The sequence below is a fragment of the Bos grunniens genome, chromosome 19 (assembly GCF_055505025.1).
Source record: "Bos grunniens cultivar Pamir isolate PY7600 chromosome 19, Bosgru_T2T1.0, whole genome shotgun sequence".
NCBI classification, from domain to species: Eukaryota; Metazoa; Chordata; class Mammalia; order Artiodactyla; family Bovidae; genus Bos; species Bos grunniens.
This window is the reverse complement of record NC_141183.1, coordinates 28,770,130-28,792,004: the sequence shown is the minus strand read 5'-3', so window position 1 is coordinate 28,792,004 and position 21,875 is coordinate 28,770,130. Positions and strand designations below refer to the sequence as shown.

Below are 21,875 nucleotides of genomic sequence, written 5' to 3'. Positions count from 1 at the left end.
CTCCCAGGAAAATCTGGTCAGAATCCACGGGCTGCAGAATTCCAAAACAATCGTTGTATCTTTATTGACTTTTTTTTTCTGAATGCAATGACTGTTTTTTTTTTTTTTACTCTTAAGGAAAATAAACATCTTTTAGAAACAGCTCGATACACACAATCTTCAGTGTGAAGCAATATACTAATAAGAACACTAGTCGTCTTAACATTTACAGTCTTCATATATATTATATATATGTATATGTATACATATATATACACTATATAACGAGGCTGGATATAATACACACGTTCACCATTTTACAGTCATATGTACAGGAAGTTGCTAGGGCGGCCCCAGGCTGGGGCTGCGTCAGGCCTATCGAAGCGTGGACAGAGCTGAGGACACGGACAGACAGGCGGACGAACTGGTGGGCACTGGCCCGGGGCGGTGGTGGCTGCATGGGGAAGGGGGCAGCGCTGGAGCCACCTTCCCAGCAAGGGCCCCGTGCTAAGGGGCGCACGACGCACAGTGGCGACACACGGAGAAGCGAGCATGTTCCCAACATATATACATTCTATGTGACATATATATAGAGGGGCACACAGGTGTGTACATGGATCTAGCGCTGTCTCCGCTCCCGTGCGAGTGGCGCTGCGGCCCCTGGAGACGGTGGTCATGCGGAGGGTTGGTCACGCGTCTGCTGGGGATCGAGACTCCTTCTGCACTCCCAGGCTGGGCTCCAGGGATGGGGTGGGCTGGAAGGGGGACGAGCAGAAGCCAGCGGGGGCAAGTCTGCCCACACCCAGGAAGGTCGCATCCCTCGAGAACAGGCCCCAGATGCTCGGCCCTCCAGACCTACACGCAGGTTTTGGCCGAGGCTGGGCAGTTAAGGCGCCCAGCCTCCAGCCCCTCCTGCATGGGTCAGGACTCGCCAATCCCCTATCCCTACCCACACCCAGGGTGTCCGGCTGACGGCCACGACAGACCCACGTGGAATGTGTACCACGTTATCCTGGAACTTTCAGGGGAGAAGTGTGTCCCCAGGCTACAGGCCTCCCGGCTCCGCCAGAGTCTGGGGGTCCCAAGGGGTCTGGCCACTCCGCGGGCTAACCCCTCTCCAAGCCTGGCCGGGGGATGGAGGCGAGAAGGCCCTGTGCCGTCCGGTGCCAGGAGCAGAAGGATCCGGAGCGTGTTTTCTACCCAACCGGGGACCACTAGCTTCCGCCCAAGGCGGCCAGATCCAAGATTCGGTTCCGGATCAGGAATCCGCTCAGGACCCGCGCCGGAAGCAGGGCAAAGGCCCGGGGGCTACGCCTGCGGCTCCTCTCCTCGGCGGCGGGCGGGCTGGCTCCGGCGGCTCCTCCGGCCGGGAGTGGATTACAACGGCAGCCTCTGCAGAAAAGAGACACGGGGCGCGCTGCCTACGGAGGTGCACGTGCCGAGGGGTCAACCCCTCCGGACCCGCCCCGGACTCGCAGTGAGAGCGAAGCCCCGCCGGCAGCTGGGCCTGGAGGCTGGCCTCCGCGCCCCGCCCCCGGGCTAGCCCCGCCCCGGGCGCAAGCGGGAGTTTAAGTGGCCCGGGGCCCTCGCGTGCGCACTCGCCACCGCTGTCTGCCTGGAGCCGATGGGCCCGCTACGGAGAATGCTCTCCAGCCTGGGCCCCTCCAAGGGGGGCTCGCGGTCACTCACCTTATGTTTGGGGCATTTCAAAGAAAAGTTCTCTTCAATGAATATACAACCTATGAGCAAACAGAAGTTCGTGCGGTCAGAACCGGCATCGTGTGTGGCCGGGAGCGGGGCGCCCACCGCCCGGACGCCCCCGGTTGCGGGTTTTTTTCGAAGAGTAAGTCAAACTCTGCCTGCCCTCCAGCCCCGCTGGTTTGCCTGTCCTTTACTCTGCCCTCCCCCTGGAACCCCATCTAGTCATAGGGAGGCCTCCCCTAATTCTCCAGCTTGTTCCCCCTGCAAACAGCCTAGCCAGTCCAACAGCAATCCTTCTGCCCCGCCCTGGCCGGCACTAGGGGTGGCTCTGCTGGAGGCAGACGGGCGGGAGCAGAGCTGGGAAGGCTCCAAACCTCGTCTGGGTCCAGCAGCCTCAGCTGAGCTGCTAGCTGACCACAGCCACCTGGGTGGGCTCCGCCTGGCAACCCTTATGCGCCTTCCTGAGACTTAGTAATGCAGCTAATATAGCAGCGGCACAGCCTGCCCTGCCTCAGGCCTGCTCCCTGCCTGGGGACACTGGCCACCTCCCTCTTCGCCATCCTCCCAGTGCGGCAGCCCCTGCTTCCTGTGCCAAAGCCTCTGGGGCTCCCAGGGCGGTGGAAGCAGGGAGGGTCCTGGCAGGGGAGGCCTCTGCTGTGTCGTGTGGCAGGGTTGTCATATCCTCACCCCCATCCAGGGCAGCAGGGGGCGGGGGACAGAGGTCCTGGGGCCTCCCGGAACTGAACCAGTGCTGCCCTCTCTGGGTCGTGTGCATGACCTCACTGCCTGCCCTAGAGAGCTGCAAAAAGAAACGACTCTCCCCTCTGCTTCACAGGTGAGGCCCCGACTGCAGAGGCATGGAGGGACGCACCCAGGCCACGCATGAAGGATGCCACCAGGATCAGGGGCTCCAGGCTCTGGCAGGCAGTCTGTGCTCTGCGTGCCTGGCAATGGTAGGTACTCGATAAACGCCCACAGAACAGACAAGCGAGTGATCAGAAAGAGCAGGGCAGGTACGCAGGGCCTGGCGTGGCCCTGCTTCCCCCTTCCACAGCTTGTTTTGAATTTCCTCTCCTTCCATCCCACTCAGTTTTTGTCACTGAACTGTATCTCTCCCTTTTTCCCAAACCCAGTGAACTCCTATTCAGACTTCAAAGGCCCAGCCTGGTGGCCCTGCTCTTTGAGGCTTGAGATCCTCCCCAGCTCTAGGCACCCCTTGGCGACAGCAGCTCACATATAGCTTTCAGCCTTGTAGTCTATGCTTCTCCAGCAGGTGGCTGGGGACTGACGTGTCTCGCCAGCATTGCCCAGCAGAGGGCCTGGCTGAGAGACACCAGAAGATAAAAAACTGCTGGGGAAGAAGAGGGAAGCTCGGGGGGCAAGGGCTGAGGGTCGAGTGGGGCTGGTTCAAGGAGCTGCGCCCACATCCCCTGACTTCCTGTCCACTAGGGCTAACTCTTACCCGCATCGCTGGCACACGGGTAATGGTAGGTGTGGAGGCATCCTTTGTGGCAGCACCCTATGGTGGCCCCCGCTTCTTGGCAGCTGGAACAAGTCTGGCGAGGAGAAAAGGAAGACAGGTGAGTCTGCAGCTGAGGGCCCGGGAGGCCCCCACCCTTTTCCAAACAGGACCTCGACCGGCAGCCGTGGGAGAGCTCAGGATGGTCATCGGTACCTTGGGTGGGGAGCTCTCCGGGTGGGATACCTAGTGCATAACCACAGGTGTCTCTGTGTCCGGCAGGTGTGGGCGAGTGATGGCTTGGCCACCGTGTACTGCATGACGTCAGCTGAGCAACACAGCTCTTCCCACCTGGTGTGTACAGTGGGGCGGCTCCTGCCTTACAGGATGGTCTCAAAGCCTGAAGGAGTGACTCTGGGGGCCCAGCGGGTGACAGGAACTCACGAGGCCAGTCACCACCCGGCCATGCCCTTGCCCGTCAACTCCCCGCCACAGCCTCCAGGTGGGCTGCTTTCATGGGCCTGCTCTACAGTGAAGCTGGGGCTCCCTCCCGCTCCAGGACAGGCGGTGAGCATTGTTTCTCGCCCTTTCTGGGGACAGAAGCAGTGCTGAACCAAGTCAGAGGCCCCACCCTGAGGGGCCACTCACCACCCCCTGCCAGGACTTGGGAGGGGGTGACACAGCTGGTGCCCGGATGTGGGGTGCATGTGAACCCCAGGCCAGCCAGCAGGGCAGCCGGGCCACTCTGGGTCTCAGAAGTGGGTCTGCTGAGCTTGAGGGCTGCCTGCAGGGGGACCAACTGGGAGAGGATGGCGATGCTAAGAAGGCCCTTGGAAGAACAAAGCAAAACCTGAGGCCTGGGGAGGGACAGACCCCAGATCCCGCAGACCCCACGCCCCCAGTGCAGCAGAGGCCTGAGATAGGGGAGGAGAGCAGAGAAAGGAGCAGGCCCACGCCAGGAGGCTGAGTCACAGAAACCAGTAACTGAGGTTTGATGCACCAGGTCCGTGTGGAGGCCGTCTCCTTTTAACGACCTGATGGCACTGGCATCATGGTTCATTTTACCCAGGTGAGTGATGAGAGCTCAGAGAAGCCCAGTGAGTTGCCTGAGGGCACACAGCTCAGGAGGAGCTGGACAGGACTTTGAGCCCAGCAATGGAGCTGGGGCACAGGCTGGCCATCATGGTGCTGTGCTGCTGGGGCGGGGGCAGGTGAGCTCCTTCCCAGGACTGGAGGGAACCCACTCCCAGGAGAAGGGAGGCCAGGGATGGTCTCCAGCCTCCTGGGCCTAATTCATGCCTGAGCATGCTCCCTCTGGTGCCCAGCTGGGGTGGGGAGCGGCAGGGTGGGAAGCTGGGGGAACACCAGGGTTCATATGCTCCTGCATGGCGGTGTCTTTCTGATCAGGGCCAAGTCTCCAGGCCCTCCATTTCTTGGCTCACGAAGGGGTGATAAGGCAGGAACAGGCCCCCAGACCTGGCCCAGTGTCCCACCCACTGCGGCCCGTGGATGTTCTGATGGCTGAAGAGTGACAGTGGACTCCTCTGGCTGATGGCTTCTCATACCCTGTCTGCACAGAGGCCCCTCAAACCCTGGAGACGGGCCTCTAGACGTGGAAGCAGAGCAAGGCCTCAGGCCCTCCTAAACCCAGCACGCACATTCGGATCTGTCCCCCTGGGGGCGGCCAAGGGCCCCAGCAGTTCAAGGGAGAGGCAGACTCCCGGGCGGTGGGCACGGTGTGGCTCAGGGCTGACAGGTGGTATGGGGGCTGCAGCAGGGGACACAGAAGGGCGTGCCCCTGGAGGCCTGCACAGGAGTTCTTGTCCAGCAGAGCGCTGATGGGTGCAAAGGTGGGAGCAAGGGCCCCTGCTGTGAGGGTGCAGGGGTTATCTGGCCATCCACGCGGTCACACCCTGCTGATGGGCTTGGTGCCGAGACTCACAGTGGACAGTGGCTTGCGGGGGTCATGGAACTGGCTTCCTGTTGAGCTGGGACTGGGACTGGGGTCCACATGACTCCAAGACCACCTTAGGCCACCAAGCTCCGAGGCAGAAAGGGTTTCGGGGCAGGTGGCCCTCGGAGCCCTGGGCTGTGAGAGGGGAGGGGGACGAACCACGACCTGGGGAGCGCCAGACACTGCCTGTCTTCCCAGGGTGTCCTCCGGGTGGGGTGCTGCTCCCACGAGCCCCTCGGAGGCTTCCCTGGCTGCTAGTCCCAGCCAGCTCAGCCCAGGCCCACCTCTCTAGCAGGGAGGCTCTTCTGATCCTTGAGTAACCGGTGCAGACACTGTTGCTGGTGACCAGTGAACACCCCTCCCACCCAGTTCCAACCTTTCAGGGCGGCTCCCAGGGTGGGAGGCCTCGGGACCGTTATGGAGGATGGCACAGCGGGCAGAGATGGGACCACCAGGCCAAGTGCTCCAGTACTTAATAGCCACGTGACACCAGGAACGCACAAGGCCACTCAGACCCCCCGCATCTGCCTCAGTCCAGCGGGAGGCCAGTGATGTCAGTGAGGTCAGACCAAAGCGCCCGGAATAGGCAACGGAGGAAGGACCAGGGTTGGCCCCCACCCGGGCTCAGACAAGGTGCAGAAGCAGCACAGCTGGGTCGGGGCTTTGAGGATGTGCACCTCAGGGAGGCCACCCGGCGCTTCCTGGAGGGGATCTCAGTGTGGGCGTTATCGTTCAGTGGAGGGGAACACCTGAACCTATTTCAGGGCAGCTGGGAATGAGACAGTCATGAGAGACGCGAAAACGGGATGGGAGGAAAGGAGAACTGAGCAGGGAAGCGCAGGGGCCTGGGCTGTCAGGCCAGGGGGGGCCTTCCTCCATACGGGTGGAGGCTGGCGGAGGGTTGCCCCGGCATGGAGAGGTCCTGGAGCACATCCTGGTAGCAGAGGATCAGGAAACAGGGAGATGTGGACAGCAAAGTCGTCTCCCTGGTGACAGCCAGCACAGAGCTGCTTGTCGCGGCAGGGGGAGTGGGGACCAAGAGGGAGCAGGTGGGCAGGCATGGACGGTGCAGGGCAGTGAGCTGGAGGGTGGCATGGTGGGTGCCTGCCCAGGAGACACTGGACAGCAGTGTGGCAAGGGGACAGGAGCGTGGTCCACAGCAGGGAGTTCGTGGAGCAAGAGAGCTGTAGTAACCAGAGTGACAGTCACTGCTGGGACACGACATGCTAGTGTCGTTGGAGAGCTGCCACTGTCATGGCCCCAGCAGTTAAGTCATGGGCTCGTGGGTAGGCCAAGCACAGCTGTGACAGCTTGATGGGGCTGTTATGCCCACTTAAGAGATGAAGAAACGGAGGCACAGAGAGGTTAGGCTACGTGCCTAGAGGCACACAGCGACTGCAGTTCCTCTGGGATGTTTCAGGAAGGGCCTTGCAGGAAAGACCCCTGAACCACCCTACCGACAAGGGCTGACTGACCATCCAGCCACCTGTTGTTGGAGGGGCTCTTGCTCTGAGGCCCTGATCCACCTCAGATCATAAGAGGCAGGCAGTTCTGAGGCCCCTTGTCATCTGGGGACTCAGCGTCTCAGTTGATTATTGGAGACGGGTGTCAGGAGGGTGCAGGGGCTGCAGCTGGAAGGGGTGGGTTGAGTGTGTGGTGGGTACAGGCTGAGCGGGCAGCAGGGAGGTCTAAGACAGGGTGGGCAACTGTGTCCTGCCTTGGCCCGGGGGTGCCTCCGCTCTCTGGCTAAGCCCCCAGACTCATTTGTGACTTGGTCTGTCTGGCCCACACCGCAGCACTGGAAAGAAGGCCTGCCTGCCTGCCTGCAGAACCCGAGGACCCACCCGGCGGGACTGGCCTCTTACCATGTCCAGGGCCACCTTCATGGCCTCCTGCAGCCCAAAGAGCTTCCCGGCCACCAGGTAGACCCCGCCTGTCCACACAGCGCAGGCCTCATGCACCCAGTGCTCCTGGGTGTCCCCACCAGGCTCAGCCGGCGGCTCCTTGCTGCACTCATGCTTGCGGCTCTTGTCGGCTGGGGCTGCCTCCTCACTGCCATCCCCCCGACCGTCACAGCAGTAGCAACTCTGCAGCCGCCGGGACAGGCCCCGGGCACTGGTGCGCAGAGAGCCCTGCTTGGCCGGATCGGCTGGGCCATCAGGCCTGGGGGGCTTCCCGGTGGTGGTGGTGGCAGCAGAAGATGCGGCAGCTGGGCACTCAAGGCCTTTGAGTGTCCTCTCAAGAGGCAGCGAGGCCTCCTCACAGGTACCCTCTAGCCGCACCTTCTCCTTGAGTTTTGGCTTCTTTTTGGGGAGGCAGTGTTCAGGGTAGTAGGGCCCACAGAGGTCCCCGAGGTCCTTGAAGTTGGCCGGGTTTTGGCAGAGGCAGCAAACAAGGCAAGAGGTACTCAGGGCCTTGGAAACCACGGGCCCCAGGTGCATGGTGGAGGAGAGGGGCAGGGAGGGCCGAGGCGGTGGGATGGAGCCTCCAGGGAGCGTGGCTAGGGAGGCCCCGGCCGCGTCCAAGGAGCAGGAGGAGGAGGAGGAGGAGGAGGAAGGCTTCCTCTGGGGCTGGGGCTCCTCTCCCGGGGAGTTGACAACAGTGCACACGGTGGTGAACGCACCCTGCTTCTCTACCCGCACGAAGGGCGAGAAGGCGGGGGTGCGGCTGTCTGCCCGCAGCCGCTTGCAGGAGGAAATGTACTTGAGGCGGATTTCAGGCTCGGCGGGATCCAGGGGCAGCACCTGCTGCTGCCGCCGCCGCTTAGCACGCCCCTTACAGGGTGAGGAGGTGGTGCTCTTGGCCCGGCCCCGCGTGAGGCGCTTCCGCTTGGAATAGCTGCTGTAGTTGGCATGGCCCGGCTGCTTCTGTGCCCTTGTCTGGGGCTGGCAGGGCCGGCCCTCTGGGGGCTGGGCGGCCAGGCCCAGCTCCTCCGTCTTTGGCTTCTTGCCTCCTACGCCAGAGCTGTCCTCACTGCCCCCCTGCGTGCCATTGGCCCTGTCTCGGGGAGTCAGCAGCAGAGCTGGGCCGAGGTGGGGCCTTTTCTCCAGGGAGCCTTTGGGGAGTCCAAGGGCCCCAGTTCTACCTTTCCGGCTTCTCTTCTTAGGCGCCAGGGCAGTGCCCCCGGGCAGCAGGGCCTCTGGGGACGTGAAGGCCTCCGTTTTGAAACCATCGGTCAAGGACAGTTTCTTACTGTTCACAAGTTTGCCTTTTAAGGATCTATTGGTCGGATTTCTGCACAACGGCTCGGCCCCCAGAGCTGCCGGGAACTTCTGCCCAGGGCTCACATTTAAGAGACCTTCCTCTGCCCCCAGAAGGCTGCCCCCAGCGCTCTTGAGCCCACGTTCTTTCTCGGGGAGGGATGGGCTCACAGGATTCCCAGGAGGGGCCCCTGGTGCTCTGCACGCAAACTTCTTCAGGCTGGGCGAGGTGATCTTCTGCACAATGGCCTCTAGCTTCAAGCCCCGGCCTTTTCGGGGTGGCAGCACCTTGGTCTTCATGGCCCCCTGGAAGGACGCCCGTGAGGCCAGCTTCAGGCCAGTGTCCGGGGTTTCCAGGGGCGGTGGCTTCGCCGTGGGCTCACCATTGCCCTTGGTGGGTTTCGCCTTCTTGGGAGACGTCATCCTCTTGAAGAGGGTGGGGGAGCCCTCGGCCCCCTCCTCCTTCACGTCTCCCCCGAGGCCGCCACTGCGTAAGACCAGGTTGCGCTTCTTAGTGGGGACGGGAGCCATGAAGGCTGACTTCCTTTTGAGGGCGTGGAGGGGTCGATCTGAGAGCTTGCCGCTGGCACCAGGCTTGGGGACCCTCGCCCGCTGGCCCACCCTCCCCTCCTTCTGGGGGCTGCCAGCAACTTTGAACGTGGTGGGCAGGTGGTTGTTGGCAAGGAGCTTCTTGGCGGCACGGCAGTTTGGCAGTCGGCTCTCCGAGGGCCGCCTGCGCTTGGAGTGGAAGGCTTCCTGGGCCCTGCTGCGGGACCGGAGGATCATGGACCGCTGGTCTTTGCCTGGTGCGTCCAGCGAGTCCGTCTCCTTGGTCTTGGAGCCCATGGGGCTGCTGTCAGAGGCCACGGGCAAGGCGGCCGGGTTGCTGGGGCTGGAAGCGGCCTTTGGGGAGGGCTTCCCCACCCGCTTGCCTGACTTGAAGGCGGCTCGCTGCTTGCCCCCCAGCTTGTCTGGGGGGGCAGGGGTGGTGGGTAGGCCTGGGGGTCCGGGTGTGCGGGGCTCGCTCAAGGCCGTGAAGGAGCGGGTACACATCCTGGGAAGTCCTTCTGAGATCCCCCGGCCTGGGGCCCCCGCCCCCTCCATCTGTCCCTGGGGGGGCCCTGTGCACGATTCGGGGAGCAGCAGGTCTTTGGGCAGCGCCGGTGCCCTGCACGGGGAGTCCTCGGCCTCAGGCAGCCCCCGGTGCACCCGCCGGCTCCTCAAGCTTTTGCCGCGAGGCACAGGCTCTTTCTTGGCAAGGGGGGCCTCGGGCACAGCAGGCTTGTTCGGCTTCTGTGCCAGGGAGGCCTCCGGGGTCACGGCGGCGGAATCCCCTGGGGCCAGCACCCCCTCGGGCCCCTCTTCCTCTGGCTTCATATGGGACAGGGAGGACTCGAACCAGCTCTGGACCTTGGACTCGGCGCCCACGGTAGGGCCCAGCAAGATGACTGAGTCCCCAGAGAGGGGGCACGGGGAGCCCCAGCCGGCCTTGGGGTCCAGCACTTCCTCCACCTCCTCCTTGCCGCACAGCAGCGGGGCCTTGGGCGACAGCGCATCCTGCAGGCCAGGCCTCTGCTCGGGGCTGCCCAGGAGCTCGCACAGGGACGAGTACTCCTCGGCCTCCAGGTCCTCCTTCCGGCCCGGCGCCGGCAGCAGTGGGAGGTCCCCAAAGTCGGCAGCCGAGCAGCAGTGCCGGCTGTCGTCCAGCCAGCGGTCGGCCTTGCTCACCTCGGGGCACTGCAGCAGCCCGCCGGCCTCCTCCTTCACCCCACCCGCTGTCTCCTGCTGGGAGTCCCGGGGCACTGCAGCCTTCTCCCCAGGGGGCACCTCCTCCTGGAAGCCCAGGCAGGCTGAAGCCTCCCGGGTGCCGTCCTGGCTGGCACTGTCAGTGGCCTTTCCGCCCTGCTCCAGACCCTTGGTGAGCTCACCGGGATGCAGCCCCCACCGAGGACAGGCATCCCCCAGGTTCTCCTCGGGCCAGGCAAAGGGGTGGGCACCATCCGCCGAGCCAGCAGAGGTTGTGTCTGGGAAGCAGTCAAAAGCCACGGTGGGGTCTGAGGCCGCGGCCCCCAGGGTGGGCTTGGCGCCGAAGGAGAGGGGACCAGCTGTCTTCTTGGGGTCAGGGGTGGTGAAGCCCACAGAGGGGTCTTCAAACAGCCCCGGACTGAAGTCCTTGGCACTGCTGCCCTTGTCCAGCTGCAGGGCCTCGGGCAGGGCCTCCGGCTCCCCTGGCCGTGGCCACGCACCCTTGGCCACAGGGTCCAGGCAGGCGCTGTGGTTCTCCAGAGAGAAGGGCGGCTTGCCGGTGTCTTTGGCCAGGCCCGGTGCCTCAGCCCAGGCCTTGTCGGCCTTCTCACTGATGGCCTCCTGCAGCCCCAGGATCTCGGAGGCCAAGTCTTCCTGTGCCAGGGCGCTGAGCAGCAGCCGCGGGCAGTCTCGCTCGCCAGCTACAAGCTTGGAGAAGCTGTCGAGAGGCAGGCTGCTGTGCAGGCTCTGGAAGGAGTCGTCGGACTTGGTGGACATGTCGTCCGGTGAGGTCACGGAACAGGTGGACACGGACTCGGGCTTGGCCTTGGAGCCGCCGTGGACCCTGGCAGGGCTGCCGCGGGCCTGGCTGCAGTAGAGGAAGCTGCGCTCCAGCGGGTCCTCAGAGCCGCTCAGGTAGTCGGCCTCAGGCGGCTCAGCGTGTGTGGACTGTGGCGTGCTGCTCAGCGGCTCTGATAGCGGTGTGCCCGCTGGCTCGGCCGAGTAGCCGCTGCCCTCGGGGCTGCAGTGCTGGCTTTTGTGTTGCTCCGGCGTCCGGGCCACCAGGCTCTTGAGGCCCTTCTTCTGAGGCCCGGCAGCCTTGGACAGCAGCAGCTGCTGCACGGTGTTGGAGATGTTCTCCACCTGGGAGGTCAGGGCCGTGAGGCTATGCAGGCTGAGGTCCGACAGCAGGCTCTCGGGAAGCTTGTCCTTCTGCAGGGCCTTGCAGTTGGCGGCCTGGGTGTCCACAGAGCTGGCAGCATCCGTCGGGGAGGGGTTGAGCAGGGGCATGAAGTGGCTGTGGTCAGTGAGGCCAGCGGGGAAGGCCCCAGGGCCGAGTGGCTGCTGGTTGTAGGGAAAGTTCTCCAGGTTGGGCATCAGTGGAGACGGGGTGGAGCTGTAGGAGGGTGAGCGGCCCACGGAGCGGGCGGGCGAGTGGCCGGAGCTGGGGCTGAAGGTCTGGTAGTACTGCTCTGGGGTCCTGACAGTCGCGTCCGGCTGACAGTAGCCTGGGCCTTGCTGCCCATAGTGTTGGTACTTTGCGAGGTTTTGGTAGTGCAGGCTTTCCTGGGCATGGTGACGGCTCTGGAGGGCCTGCTGCTGCTGCTGCTTCTGTGGGTCATAGCTGAGGCGGCTGGACTGGTAGGCATGAAGGTTTGGGACCCGCTGGCCAGGGGCCAGGCTGGCGTTGGCGGTCAGCGGCCTGTCGTGGGGCTGGGCGGAGGGGGCTGTGCAGCTCTTGTAGGAGTGGGCCCCCTGCCCACCGGCCTGGCCACTGGAGGAGTAGGTAGAGGAGGTGGGGAAGGACTGGGACTGCTGGGGGAAGTGGCTGCCCTGGGAGAAGGGCAGGGGGGAGGCAAGGTCACTCTGGGGTTTCTGCCTCTGGAGCTTGGGGTATGCCAGGGATGGTGGGGGCTGCGGCAGCTGCTGCTGGACGTGGAGGGCATGAGTCCGGAAGGGCAGCTGGGCACCCTGCTCTGGGTACTGCCGGCTGGGGGGCACCACCGTCTTTTTCATCAGGTTCTCGTCATATTTGCCCACCCCGCCTGGCAGGGGCTGCGGCTGAGGGGGTGGTGGCTGGGGGCCCCCCCAGGCCTGCAGGCCCTCCTCGCCCGAGTAGCGGCCCGGGTAGGGGCTGCCGTCCTGGACAGTGTAGCCCGCGAAGGCCGGCCTCCCCGGCGGGGCCTGCGGCGAGGACAGGCCTTTGCCGGCGCGCGCCGTGGCGGGCGTGCCCCCGCCGCCCTCGTAACCGGGGAAGGGCTGCGGGCCGTAGTAGTCCTTGGTCAGCAGACGCTGTCGGTCGCAGCTCAGCCCGGCCTGGCTTGGCTGCCTGTAGTTCTCCAGGCGCGACGTCTCCTGTGAGGTCTGCTGGTAGGTCTGCTGTTTGCCATGGAAACCACACCTTTCTCGAAAAGACTGCATGACTTGGGCTGGTTATCTGTGAAAAGAGAAAGGGCAAGAGGGAGGGCGGGGAGAGGAGGGCAGAGCGGGCGGGGTTCAGATGGGCCATTTCCTTCCCTTGGAAAGCCAGCCCCCTCCCGCCCCGCCCCCTCCTGCAGCCGCCCCACCAGCTGTGCACATATTGACAACTTGTGTGTCAGGGCCGTGTGCTCTGTAATTCCCGCTCTGACGGGGACAGGGAGGTGCAGCCCGGCCGCCCAGCGCCAGCCACTGGGGAGCTGCCCCCTCCTGCCACCAGTTCCCCTCCTCCTCCCCGCCGGCTCAGAATCAGCCATTCCCGCTCCCCCATCCCCTGGGGCTGCTGGATCCGGTAATCTAGCCCCAGCGCAGCAGTGTTCAGGCGTGACCCAGCTCGTGAGTGTGTGTATGTGTGTGCGTGGCACGGGGGATGGCCTGCCCTGCCCCAGAAACCACTCACTGAGGCCTGGAGTCTATGCACATGAGCATGCACGCATGCACGCACGCACACACGCACGCACACACACACACATACCCCTTCTCCATCACTGCACACACACAAACAGCTTCTTCTTCACTGCACACACACACACACTCCCCTTGTCTATTACACACACACACACACATCCCCCTTCATCAGTGCACACACACACCCCTTCATCAGTGCACACACACACTCCCCTTGTCTATTACACACACTCCCCTTGTCTATCATCACACACACACACCACCTCCACCGCTGCACACACACACACCTTCATCACTGCATACACACACTCCCCTTGTCTGTTACACACACACAAACACCCCTTCATCACTGCACGTACACACTCCCCTTGTCTATCATCACACACACACCTTCTTCATCACTGCACATACACACTCTTGTCTATCATTACACACACACCTTCATAACTGCACACACACACTCCCCTTGTCTATTACACACACACACCTCTTCTCCATCAATGCACACACCTTTGTACACACACACACACACACACCAATGCACACACAATCCCCTTGTCTATCATCACACACACCTTTTCCATCATTGCATACACACATTCACCCCTTCATCACTGCACACACACACTCCCCTTATCTATCATTACACACACACACACACACACACTCTCTCTCTCTGTCTCTCCCCCCTTCTCTGTCACTGCTATGCCCTCTGGAAGCTGTCTGTTCCTTCTGGCAGGCGCTGATGAGGGGCCACTGAGCCACTGTGGGCATAAGCTGTCCCTACCCGGAGCGTGGGCAGTGGCCCTGCCTCCTGTGTTGGTGTCACAGGCACGTAAACAGGCCGCGCGGCCCTGACGAGGCAGCGATGGGGCAGAGCTGCAGTCCCTCTGCCTGAGGCGCCTGGGCCTCCAGGTCAGCCCCGCCCGCCTGCACCGGGTCAGAGCCAGGCCGAGAGCCCATCTGTTTATGATTTTCAGGGCTGGGCACGCAAGGAGTCCAGCCTGCACCAAAGCAAGATCCTGGGTCAGGAAATGACCCCAGGGTGGGGGTGGGGCTTGGGGGGGCCCTTCAGGGCAGAACCATGGGGTCACATAACAGGCCGGCTGTAGCATCCAGGCTAGCGCCCCCCCCAGACCCTTCAAGGAGGGAAGAAGAAGCAAGGACACCCCTGGCTCACGGGGAGACACACAGAGGGCTGGTGGCAGCCTGCATCCCGGCCGTTGGGTTTACCCACACCTCGCTCACCTGCAGGGCCCAGGCCCCCAGAAGGGCACAGGGGACTTTTCAGGTCCCATTCCAAACCCAAGAGGAAGGGGTGGCCTGGCGTGTGCTCCGAGCCTCCAGGGCTGTGTGAGGCACAGAAAATAAGGGGCACAGAGAAGGGTGCCGACACGCAGATGTGAAAGGGAAGAAGCATTCCCCCGGGGGTCTCGGTCACCCCTTCTTCATCCAGCTCCCACCTCCTCATGCAGTTGTGGGGGTCGGGGGAAGCTGACCTGGGAGGGGCCCAAGTTGAGCAGGTCCAGCCTAGGGCAGCTGGATGGCCCCAAGGAGCCCCATTATTCCAGCCCAGGCCCCTCCCTGCCTTGGTGGTTGGCTGGTTCAGCCCCAGGGCCCCAAGCCCACCACAGGGCCCCAAGCCCACCGCAGGGCCCCACAGCCCACTCCAGGGCCAGCCCCATGGCCATGGCCTCTCCCTGGCTCATCACAGGCGCCCTGATGTGGAGGCCCCCCTCTGACCCACTTCAGTCCATCCCGCGGCTTGGATCAAACACGACAGGAGTGCCTGCTGTGACCCAGAGCTGGAGGCAGTGCTGGTTCTAACGGGTGGCTCCTGCAGGTGGGCAGCCCCGGGGCCCCCACACCGGGCTCCCAGGTGGGCGCCCCCTGCCGCCCTCAGGCAGCACTCGCGGGCGGCCCCCACTGCCCAGGCTGTCAGAGGCAGTTGGAGGCACCTCTGCTCAGGGTGTCCCCCGCAGGCAGGCAGGGTCGGCTGGGCCCCTGGGCCCTGCCCTGCCCTCCCCGGCCACGTTACAAGCCCGGAACTTGCACACCCAGGCTGGCCTGGGAGGCTTCGCCTCGTCTCTCTGCACAAATTACATCCCGGCTTTTATTAGTCCCAGATCGCGCTCATTTCCCGCTGAGTGTCTTGTGGATATCATTAACATTTCTACAGCTTTTTTTAATACACTTTTTTCACATTCCCCCAAAATGCATTACCAGAAACATTATTTAAAAAGAGTGTGCTCTGACCAGCGCCCCCTCCCTGTTTAATCAGTCCAACTGCCGCATCTTTTAATGTCGCCAAGCCGTGTTACAGCGGGTTTTCCGATACACAGGAGCAGCTGGACGTGGTGAGAGCATCTATCTCGAAGAAAAGACAGTTCAATTAAAATACGAGAAGCCCTGCGCCTGATGAAGGCAGCAGAACGCTCACCCCAGCGCCGCCCCCCAGCCTGGCGGGGGCGGGCCCGGACCCCCCCAACCCGTGCAGGAACAAAGGCCCCGTCCCACCAGCACCACCGGGACAAAGTGGGGCTCGGCCTCTTTAAGAGCCGCCTTGGGCTGCCACAGGCTCTGTTGTTATTAATTATTGTGATTATGATTACTTTTCAAGAGGACCATCAAAGGACAGAAGGGAAAGAGGCAGGCAGAGAGCTGGGGTGGGCAGCATCGGGAGGTAGATGGTGACCTCCGAACCTGGGAGGGAAGGAGGGGGCAGGAGGGCACCAGCTGGGGGTCAGGGGTGTGCCCAACACTCCTTCACTCCCGGTCCAGCCTGGCCTATCTCTGCTTCCCCTCCCCCTTCTCCCAGACACTAGGTTAAGGCACATCTCTGAAATTCTAACCAAATGGGAAGCAAAGGAAGAGGGAAAAGGAGGGAGGGAGAAAGTCAGTCCTGAGCTCCAGATCACCTCCCATGGTGACTCCTGCAAGCTGGCCTGCCCACCCCGTGCCCCAAGGCTTCTCTACCTCAGTGACGGGTATCCCTGCCCTGCAAGGAGATGTGATGAGCCCCAGAGCCCACCCCAGGCACAAGACCAGCAGCCCCCAAAGGTGTTTGGTAGCAGGTGAGCCAGGGCTCAGCCCTTCTTTCTGGCAAAGAGCAGAAGTCTCTGGTCCCCCTGCAGGCACTGTGGGGCCCATGGGGGCAGGGGCAGCCTTGGCCATAGGGCCTGCTCCTGCCTCCTGCCCTGTTACAGAGAATGGGAGGCTCAGAAAAGCCAGGACCTGCCTGTGAGCCACCCATAGGAAGTTCTTCCAGATGGACGCTGCAGCAGTGTGGACTGAGAATTCCCACTTCAGAGGAAGGCCCCTGGAGCATGACAAGGAAAGGGGGTTCCAATGTCCCCTCGGCAACCTCTGAGGCCCCAGAAGCGGGCTCGGGCCCACCCCACCGTAGGGAGTCCACTCCTGGCTGCCTGTTGTGCGCTGAGCAGCCTCAGAGAGAACTCACTGGGTCCACGGCCTCTTCAGCCCCCAGGGTCAGGTTTCAGGTCAGGGAAATGGGCCTGACAGCATAGGCAGGAGCTTACTGCAGCTCCACTGGGGCTGGGGAGGGAGGGAGGGGGCGAGAAAGGAGCTTCTGTACCCTAGCTGGCTCTGGGGGTACAGGCGCATCCCACCTGCTAACCCAGGGTGGTTTTGTGACCTCGTTTTCTGACTTGTAGCTGCAGGGGAAAAGCTTTAAAACCCAACCCCCCTCAAGACTGGGGAACCAGGAGGCTGGGGTGTCCCGAGAGGATCAGAGCTGGTGAGACCACCTGGGCCTCCCTCTGAGTTGTAGGTGATGAAGACTGTGAACAGGACACCTTGATTAAAACCATCAGTCGCTAGTCAAATTTACGGCTATTCTGTGGGGTCTATTTTGAGTCCCAAGGGCTTGGCTTGAATGGAGGGGGAATGAGTTTCCAAGGAGGCCCCAAGACAAGACAGCCCAGTGCCCTCAGGCCTCTGGGACAGGGAGGGCCTAGGGGTCAGTCGCTGGGGGAGGTCTGCCTGGGGCAGAGGGGCCCATCCAGGGGCAAAAGGAATTACAGAGAACAAGGCAGCCCCCCGCCCCGTGTGTGGGCAACACCCCCATAAATGCTGTGTGGCCCTCACTCACCGGCACCCAAGGGAGAGCCCCTCAGGTCCGACATGCCACTCTATAGGCCCGAAAGAGGCAGGCAGACAGCCAGGCCCCTTTGCTGAGGCTGGGGTCCCAGGAGACGGGGATCTTTGAAGGATGTTGGAATGGGGGGGTGGGGTTTCTGGACTCTGTAGATGTTTGGAATGCGCTTCCTAAAGCCCACCAAGCTGCCTCCTCCAAGGACTCCCTGGCAGAACAGCCAAGACCTACTAAGCCACCAGACCAGAGCCCCCGCCTTGGGGTTCACCCACCAGGACATGTGGTGCCCCATCCGAGCACTCCACTATCCTGGGCACTTCGGGGCACTGCCTGTGGGCTTGCTGCTCTGTTAGTTCCCTAAGGCACCCCTCCTAGGAAGGGAGCCATGACCCCACTTTCAGGAGTAACCTAACCTAATGAATTCCCACAGCACAGCCCACAGGCAGCAAAGCTAAGCTCTCAGCTCTGTTCCCTGACTTCTAAAGCCATGCCTGCTGCCCCCGCCCCCAGTGCAGCTTCTGGGATGTGAGGGCCAGTAGGTCCAGAGACCTGGGTCAGCTGGGCTGGAGGGGCCCATGGTCCAGGGGGTGAGAGGCAGATGGCCAGCCAGCCCCCTCCCCACCGTGAGGTGTGGTGCAGCAGGAAGGAGTCAGCGCCACTGTGCTGCTGGCCTCCTGGAGCCCTCCGGGGGGAGGAGGCAGTTGGCGAGGGGGGCTCCATGCCCATCAGTCTCCTGTAGATAGTAGCTGCTTTTGCATCATTTTATCCACCATTCAACAAAAAGCAACCCCCTTTCCCCAACTCTGTCAAAATGAGGGAAAAAAAACAGGGGGCAGTGCTGGGATGCGGACAGCCAAGAGGGCCAGGGTCAGTCACCCATGCACTCAAGTACAAGGGGCTAGTCCAGAGGCTGGTGTCGGGGGCTCCCCAGCTGCCCCGTGCCCTGGTCTTACAGGTGGCTACACGCTACAGACGCCAGAGAGTCCGTCTGTCCGCTGGCTTTCAGGGGAGCCAAAGAAGGCAAGGAGAGAGCCTCCCCTCTCACCCTGTGTGCCCTACCCACTGTGACCTCCTGAGGAAGAGCAAGTACCAAAGGACTGAACTGGCAGTCAGTCCAGCATCTCCCCAGGCCTCGGGGCCTTTGCACGGCCTTTCCTCTGCCGGGAAGACCATGCTCAGGGATCTCCATGGCTCCTCTGGCTCCTGGGCTGCAAGCCTTTGCTCATGTGACCTTCTCAGGTGGCTGACCCTCACCACTGTGTTTGAAACCCACGCTCCATCTCCCCTACACCACCCCTACTTCTCTAAGGTAACTAGCCACAGGGCTGGCTGGCTTCACTTTTTTCCTGTCCTCTTTAGAAAGGAGTTCCACAAAAGCAGGGATTTTGCCTGTTTTGTTCGCACCCATATCCCGAGTAAGGGCTTCATGGATGACATTAGTGCTGAAGAACCCACCTGCTAATGAAGGAGACACGAGAGATGTGGGTTCCATCCCTGGTCGGGAAGATCCCCTGCAAAAGGAAATGACAACCCACTCCAGTATCCTTGCCTGGAGAATCCCATGGGCAGAGGAGCCTGGTGGACTACAGCCCACAGGGCTACAGAGAGTCGGACACGACTGAACAATAACTGTTGAATGTATATTGTTTAAAATGTCACATGGGACTTTCCTGCTGGTCCAGTAGTTAAGACTCCACCATTCTACTGCAGGGAGCACAGGGTTGATACCTGGTAGGGGAACTAAGATCTCAGATGCTGCCAGTTAATAAAATCCAATGTCTAATTGTTTAAAAATACATACATACATAAAGTGTCACAGTATGAAAATATCCAGAACAAGGCTGAGTACAGGTACAGAGCACACTTGGGTGGGGATGAGGGGCTTGTGGCTGCACCTCCTCACTCATTTGACAAAGATCTCCTTGGGGGGTGGCAGAAAGCGCACCTGTGAAGGGCGCAGGTGAGAAGGGAGGGAGGCTGCTCCAGCTGCCTGCTGCCTGTGGGATGCAGGACCCAAGGTGCCAGAGCCTCTGAGTGTTTCACAGAAAGACGAATCTCTCATTTTAAAAAACGTTATCTGGGCAGAAGAGTTAAATAGACATTTCTCTGAAGAAGACCTACAGATGGCTGACAGGCGCATGGAAAGAGGCTCATTATTGCTAATTATTAGAAAAATGCAAATCAAAATGACAATGAGGTATAATACCACCTCACACGCGTCAGAATAGCCATCATTTAAGAAGTCTACAAATAACAAATGCTGTAGAGAGTGTGGAGAAAAGGGAACCCTCCTACACTGTCGGTGGGAATGTAAATTGGTGTAGCCACTGTGGAGAATAGTATGGAGACTGCTCAAGAAACTAAAAACAGAATTACCATACGATCCAACAATCCCACTCCTGGGCGTATATCTGGAAAAGATGGAAACTCTAATTTAAAAAGATACATGCACCCCTATCTATGATCATAGCAGCATATTCACAACAGTCAAGACATGGAAGCAACCTAGACGTCCATCGGCAGAGGAATGGATAAAGATGGTGTGGCGCATATACACAATGGAATACTGCTCAGTCATAAAAAGAATGATATCATGCCATCTGCAGCAACATGGGTGGATCTCGAGATCATCATTCTAAGTGTAGAAAGTCAGAAAGATAAATACAACGTATTACTTATATGTGGAATCTAAAATATGACAAAAACGAACATAGCTACGGAACAGAAACAGACTCACAGAGAACAGGCTTGTAGTTGCCAAAAGGTAAGGGTGGAATGGATGGGCAGTTCGGGATCAGCTGATGCAAACTATCACATATAGGATGGATAAACAAAGGTCCTCCTGTAGAACACAGGGAACTGCATTCAATGTCTTGTGATAAACCAGGACGAAAAAGAATCTGAAAAATATATAACTGAATCACTTTGCTGTAAAACAGAAATCAACACATTATAAATCAACTAGACTTCTATAAAATTTAATAAAATGTTATCAACCAAGCAAAAAAGTTCAACACCCCAGAGATCCAAGAGAACCGGGCTTCAGGCTGTATCTGCTCACAAGCTCCCTGGTGTCAGACAAAGGTAGCACTTGGCCTGAGCAATGCCAGGCACCTGGGGGGTGCCTGATGTGAAGAGGTGGGAACAGGAGTGCCCAGAACACTCCCTGGACTCTGGGAGAAGCCCTGAGACCAGCACTATTCACTTAAGCTGTGGAGTGGAGCACTGGGGGCCGGGTGGAGAGCAGTACTGAGCTGCGGGGGGCCCCATGGAACCAGAGCTCTGAGGGCTGCAAAGGCTGGTGGTAGGAGGCCCAAGGCCACAGAGGTGCTTATAACCCTCCTTGGAGCTCCACCCCAGCGCCGATTAGGGAGGCCCTGCTGTCTCCCCCGGCCCCACAACATTGCTGGGTCCCTGCCGGGCTCCCTGGTGGCATCATCACAGTGGTAATTACATAATTAATGGTCTAATGAGCCACTTCACCTGTGTCTGCCTTGCTGGAAAGTAGCCTGAGGAGGGCAAGGGCTTCATCTGTTGCGTCCTAGGCTCTAAGCCTAGAAACTGCTCCAAGTACGTGCCTTTTTCAAAAAATATTTTATTTATTTGACTGTGCCAGGTCTTCGTTGCAACAGGCGGTATCTTTAGTTGCGGCATGCAGGATCCAGCTCCCTGACCAGGGATTGAACCAGGGCCCTCTGCATGGAGAGTGCAGAGTCTTAGCCACTGGACCACCAGGAAGTCCCAGTAGATGCCTATTAAATGCTGCCTGGACAGAGCGGCAAGAGTACGTTACCTAACCCTCATCACAGCCCTAACAGAGGATGACAGGCCTGGAGGCCAGGACGTGTGTGCAGCAGCCAACCAGGAAGGGACAACAGAACTTCTGCTCTGCCCTCCACAGCCCCTGGGTCACAGCCCTCAGTGCCCGCACCCACTCGCTCACCAAGCCCGTCTCTTACGCTGCGCAGGGGCAGAGCTGGGTGCTGAGGATCCAGAGGAAAAAGCAGTGACTTCTGCCCTCCTGAGGCAATCAGACAGGCAGCTGACTGTGGGGGTGTGACACCCACAAGGGGCTCTGGGGGTGGGGAAAGGAGGCGGTCAGGGCCAACTGGAAGGAGGGGGCCCACTGATGGGAGGCAGGACTGACCAGGTGGGTGGTCCCAGTTACCACCCCTCCCAGATGGGGAGTCAGATGCCCACTGTCCACCTGATACCACCTCCCCTGCCCCCTAGCAGTCCTGCACAGTCATCCGCCATTTGTAACTGCTGCCTGCTCACTGCTCCCAGGGAAGGGCCACTCTCTCCACTCTGTGGGGCCCACTGGTCTATAAAGCTGGAGAGGGGTCTCCTGGCTTGTTTCTGACCAGGGTGCCAGCGTCCCCCTCCACCACACCGCCAGCTGCTGTGAGCAGTGAGCCACCAGAAGCCTTCCAGGTCAAGCCACCTCCTCATTTTGCAGAGGGTTAGTGGAAGCCCAGACAGGGGCTGTGACTTGTCCAAGAGGTCCCGCAGGGCTGAGAGACCTCTACAGATCTGTGCTCCAGAATGCCCAGCCACCAGAAAACCAACTTGGAGCTAGAGGCCAGAAGTGGGGGTCCAGACCCTTCTTTTGGACATCCAGCATCCCAGGAGTCCGAGAACGCCCCCTCCTTTCCCCGGCCTGGGCAGGAACCTCCCCTCCCTTCCTTGCCTGACACCCCCGTTCCACTGCATCCTGACAGCCCCTCCCGGCTCGGTTCCACCTGGGGAAGCCGGGAAGTGGTGCCCCTCCCTCCCCCAGCCCCAAGGGAGGAAGCCGCCTGTCAGGCCGCCGCGGCGTGTCAAATCCTCTTGCTG

The 21,875-nt window shown here is 60.9% G+C and overlaps 1 protein-coding gene across 10 annotated transcripts in view; it reads right to left on the bottom strand.

The window, feature by feature from the left end:
- Nucleotides 1-39: 39 nt before the first annotated feature.
- RAI1 (retinoic acid induced 1) overlaps nt 40-21,875 on the bottom strand; it is a 68,384-nt gene continuing 46,548 nt past the window's right edge. For 3 of the 10 annotated variants that reach the window (XM_086358429.1, XM_086358432.1, XM_086358430.1), the window contains exons 2-5: nt 6,959-12,476; nt 3,143-3,236; nt 1,669-1,718; nt 40-1,371 (exon numbers count right to left, since the gene is read on the bottom strand). In XM_086358429.1, coding sequence (XP_086214555.1) covers nt 1,357-1,371; nt 1,669-1,718; nt 3,143-3,236; nt 6,959-12,460 — 5,661 coding nt within the window. In that variant the 5' untranslated portion in view covers nt 12,461-12,476 and the 3' untranslated portion in view covers nt 40-1,356. Of the gene's footprint in view, nt 1,372-1,668; nt 1,719-3,142; nt 3,237-6,958; nt 12,477-15,089; nt 15,293-18,494; nt 18,551-19,776; nt 19,940-20,522; nt 20,735-20,982; nt 21,117-21,875 lie in introns of those variants that run through there. The other 7 variants (XR_015147785.1, XR_015147787.1, XM_086358431.1 and 4 more) reach the window with 6 other exon arrangements.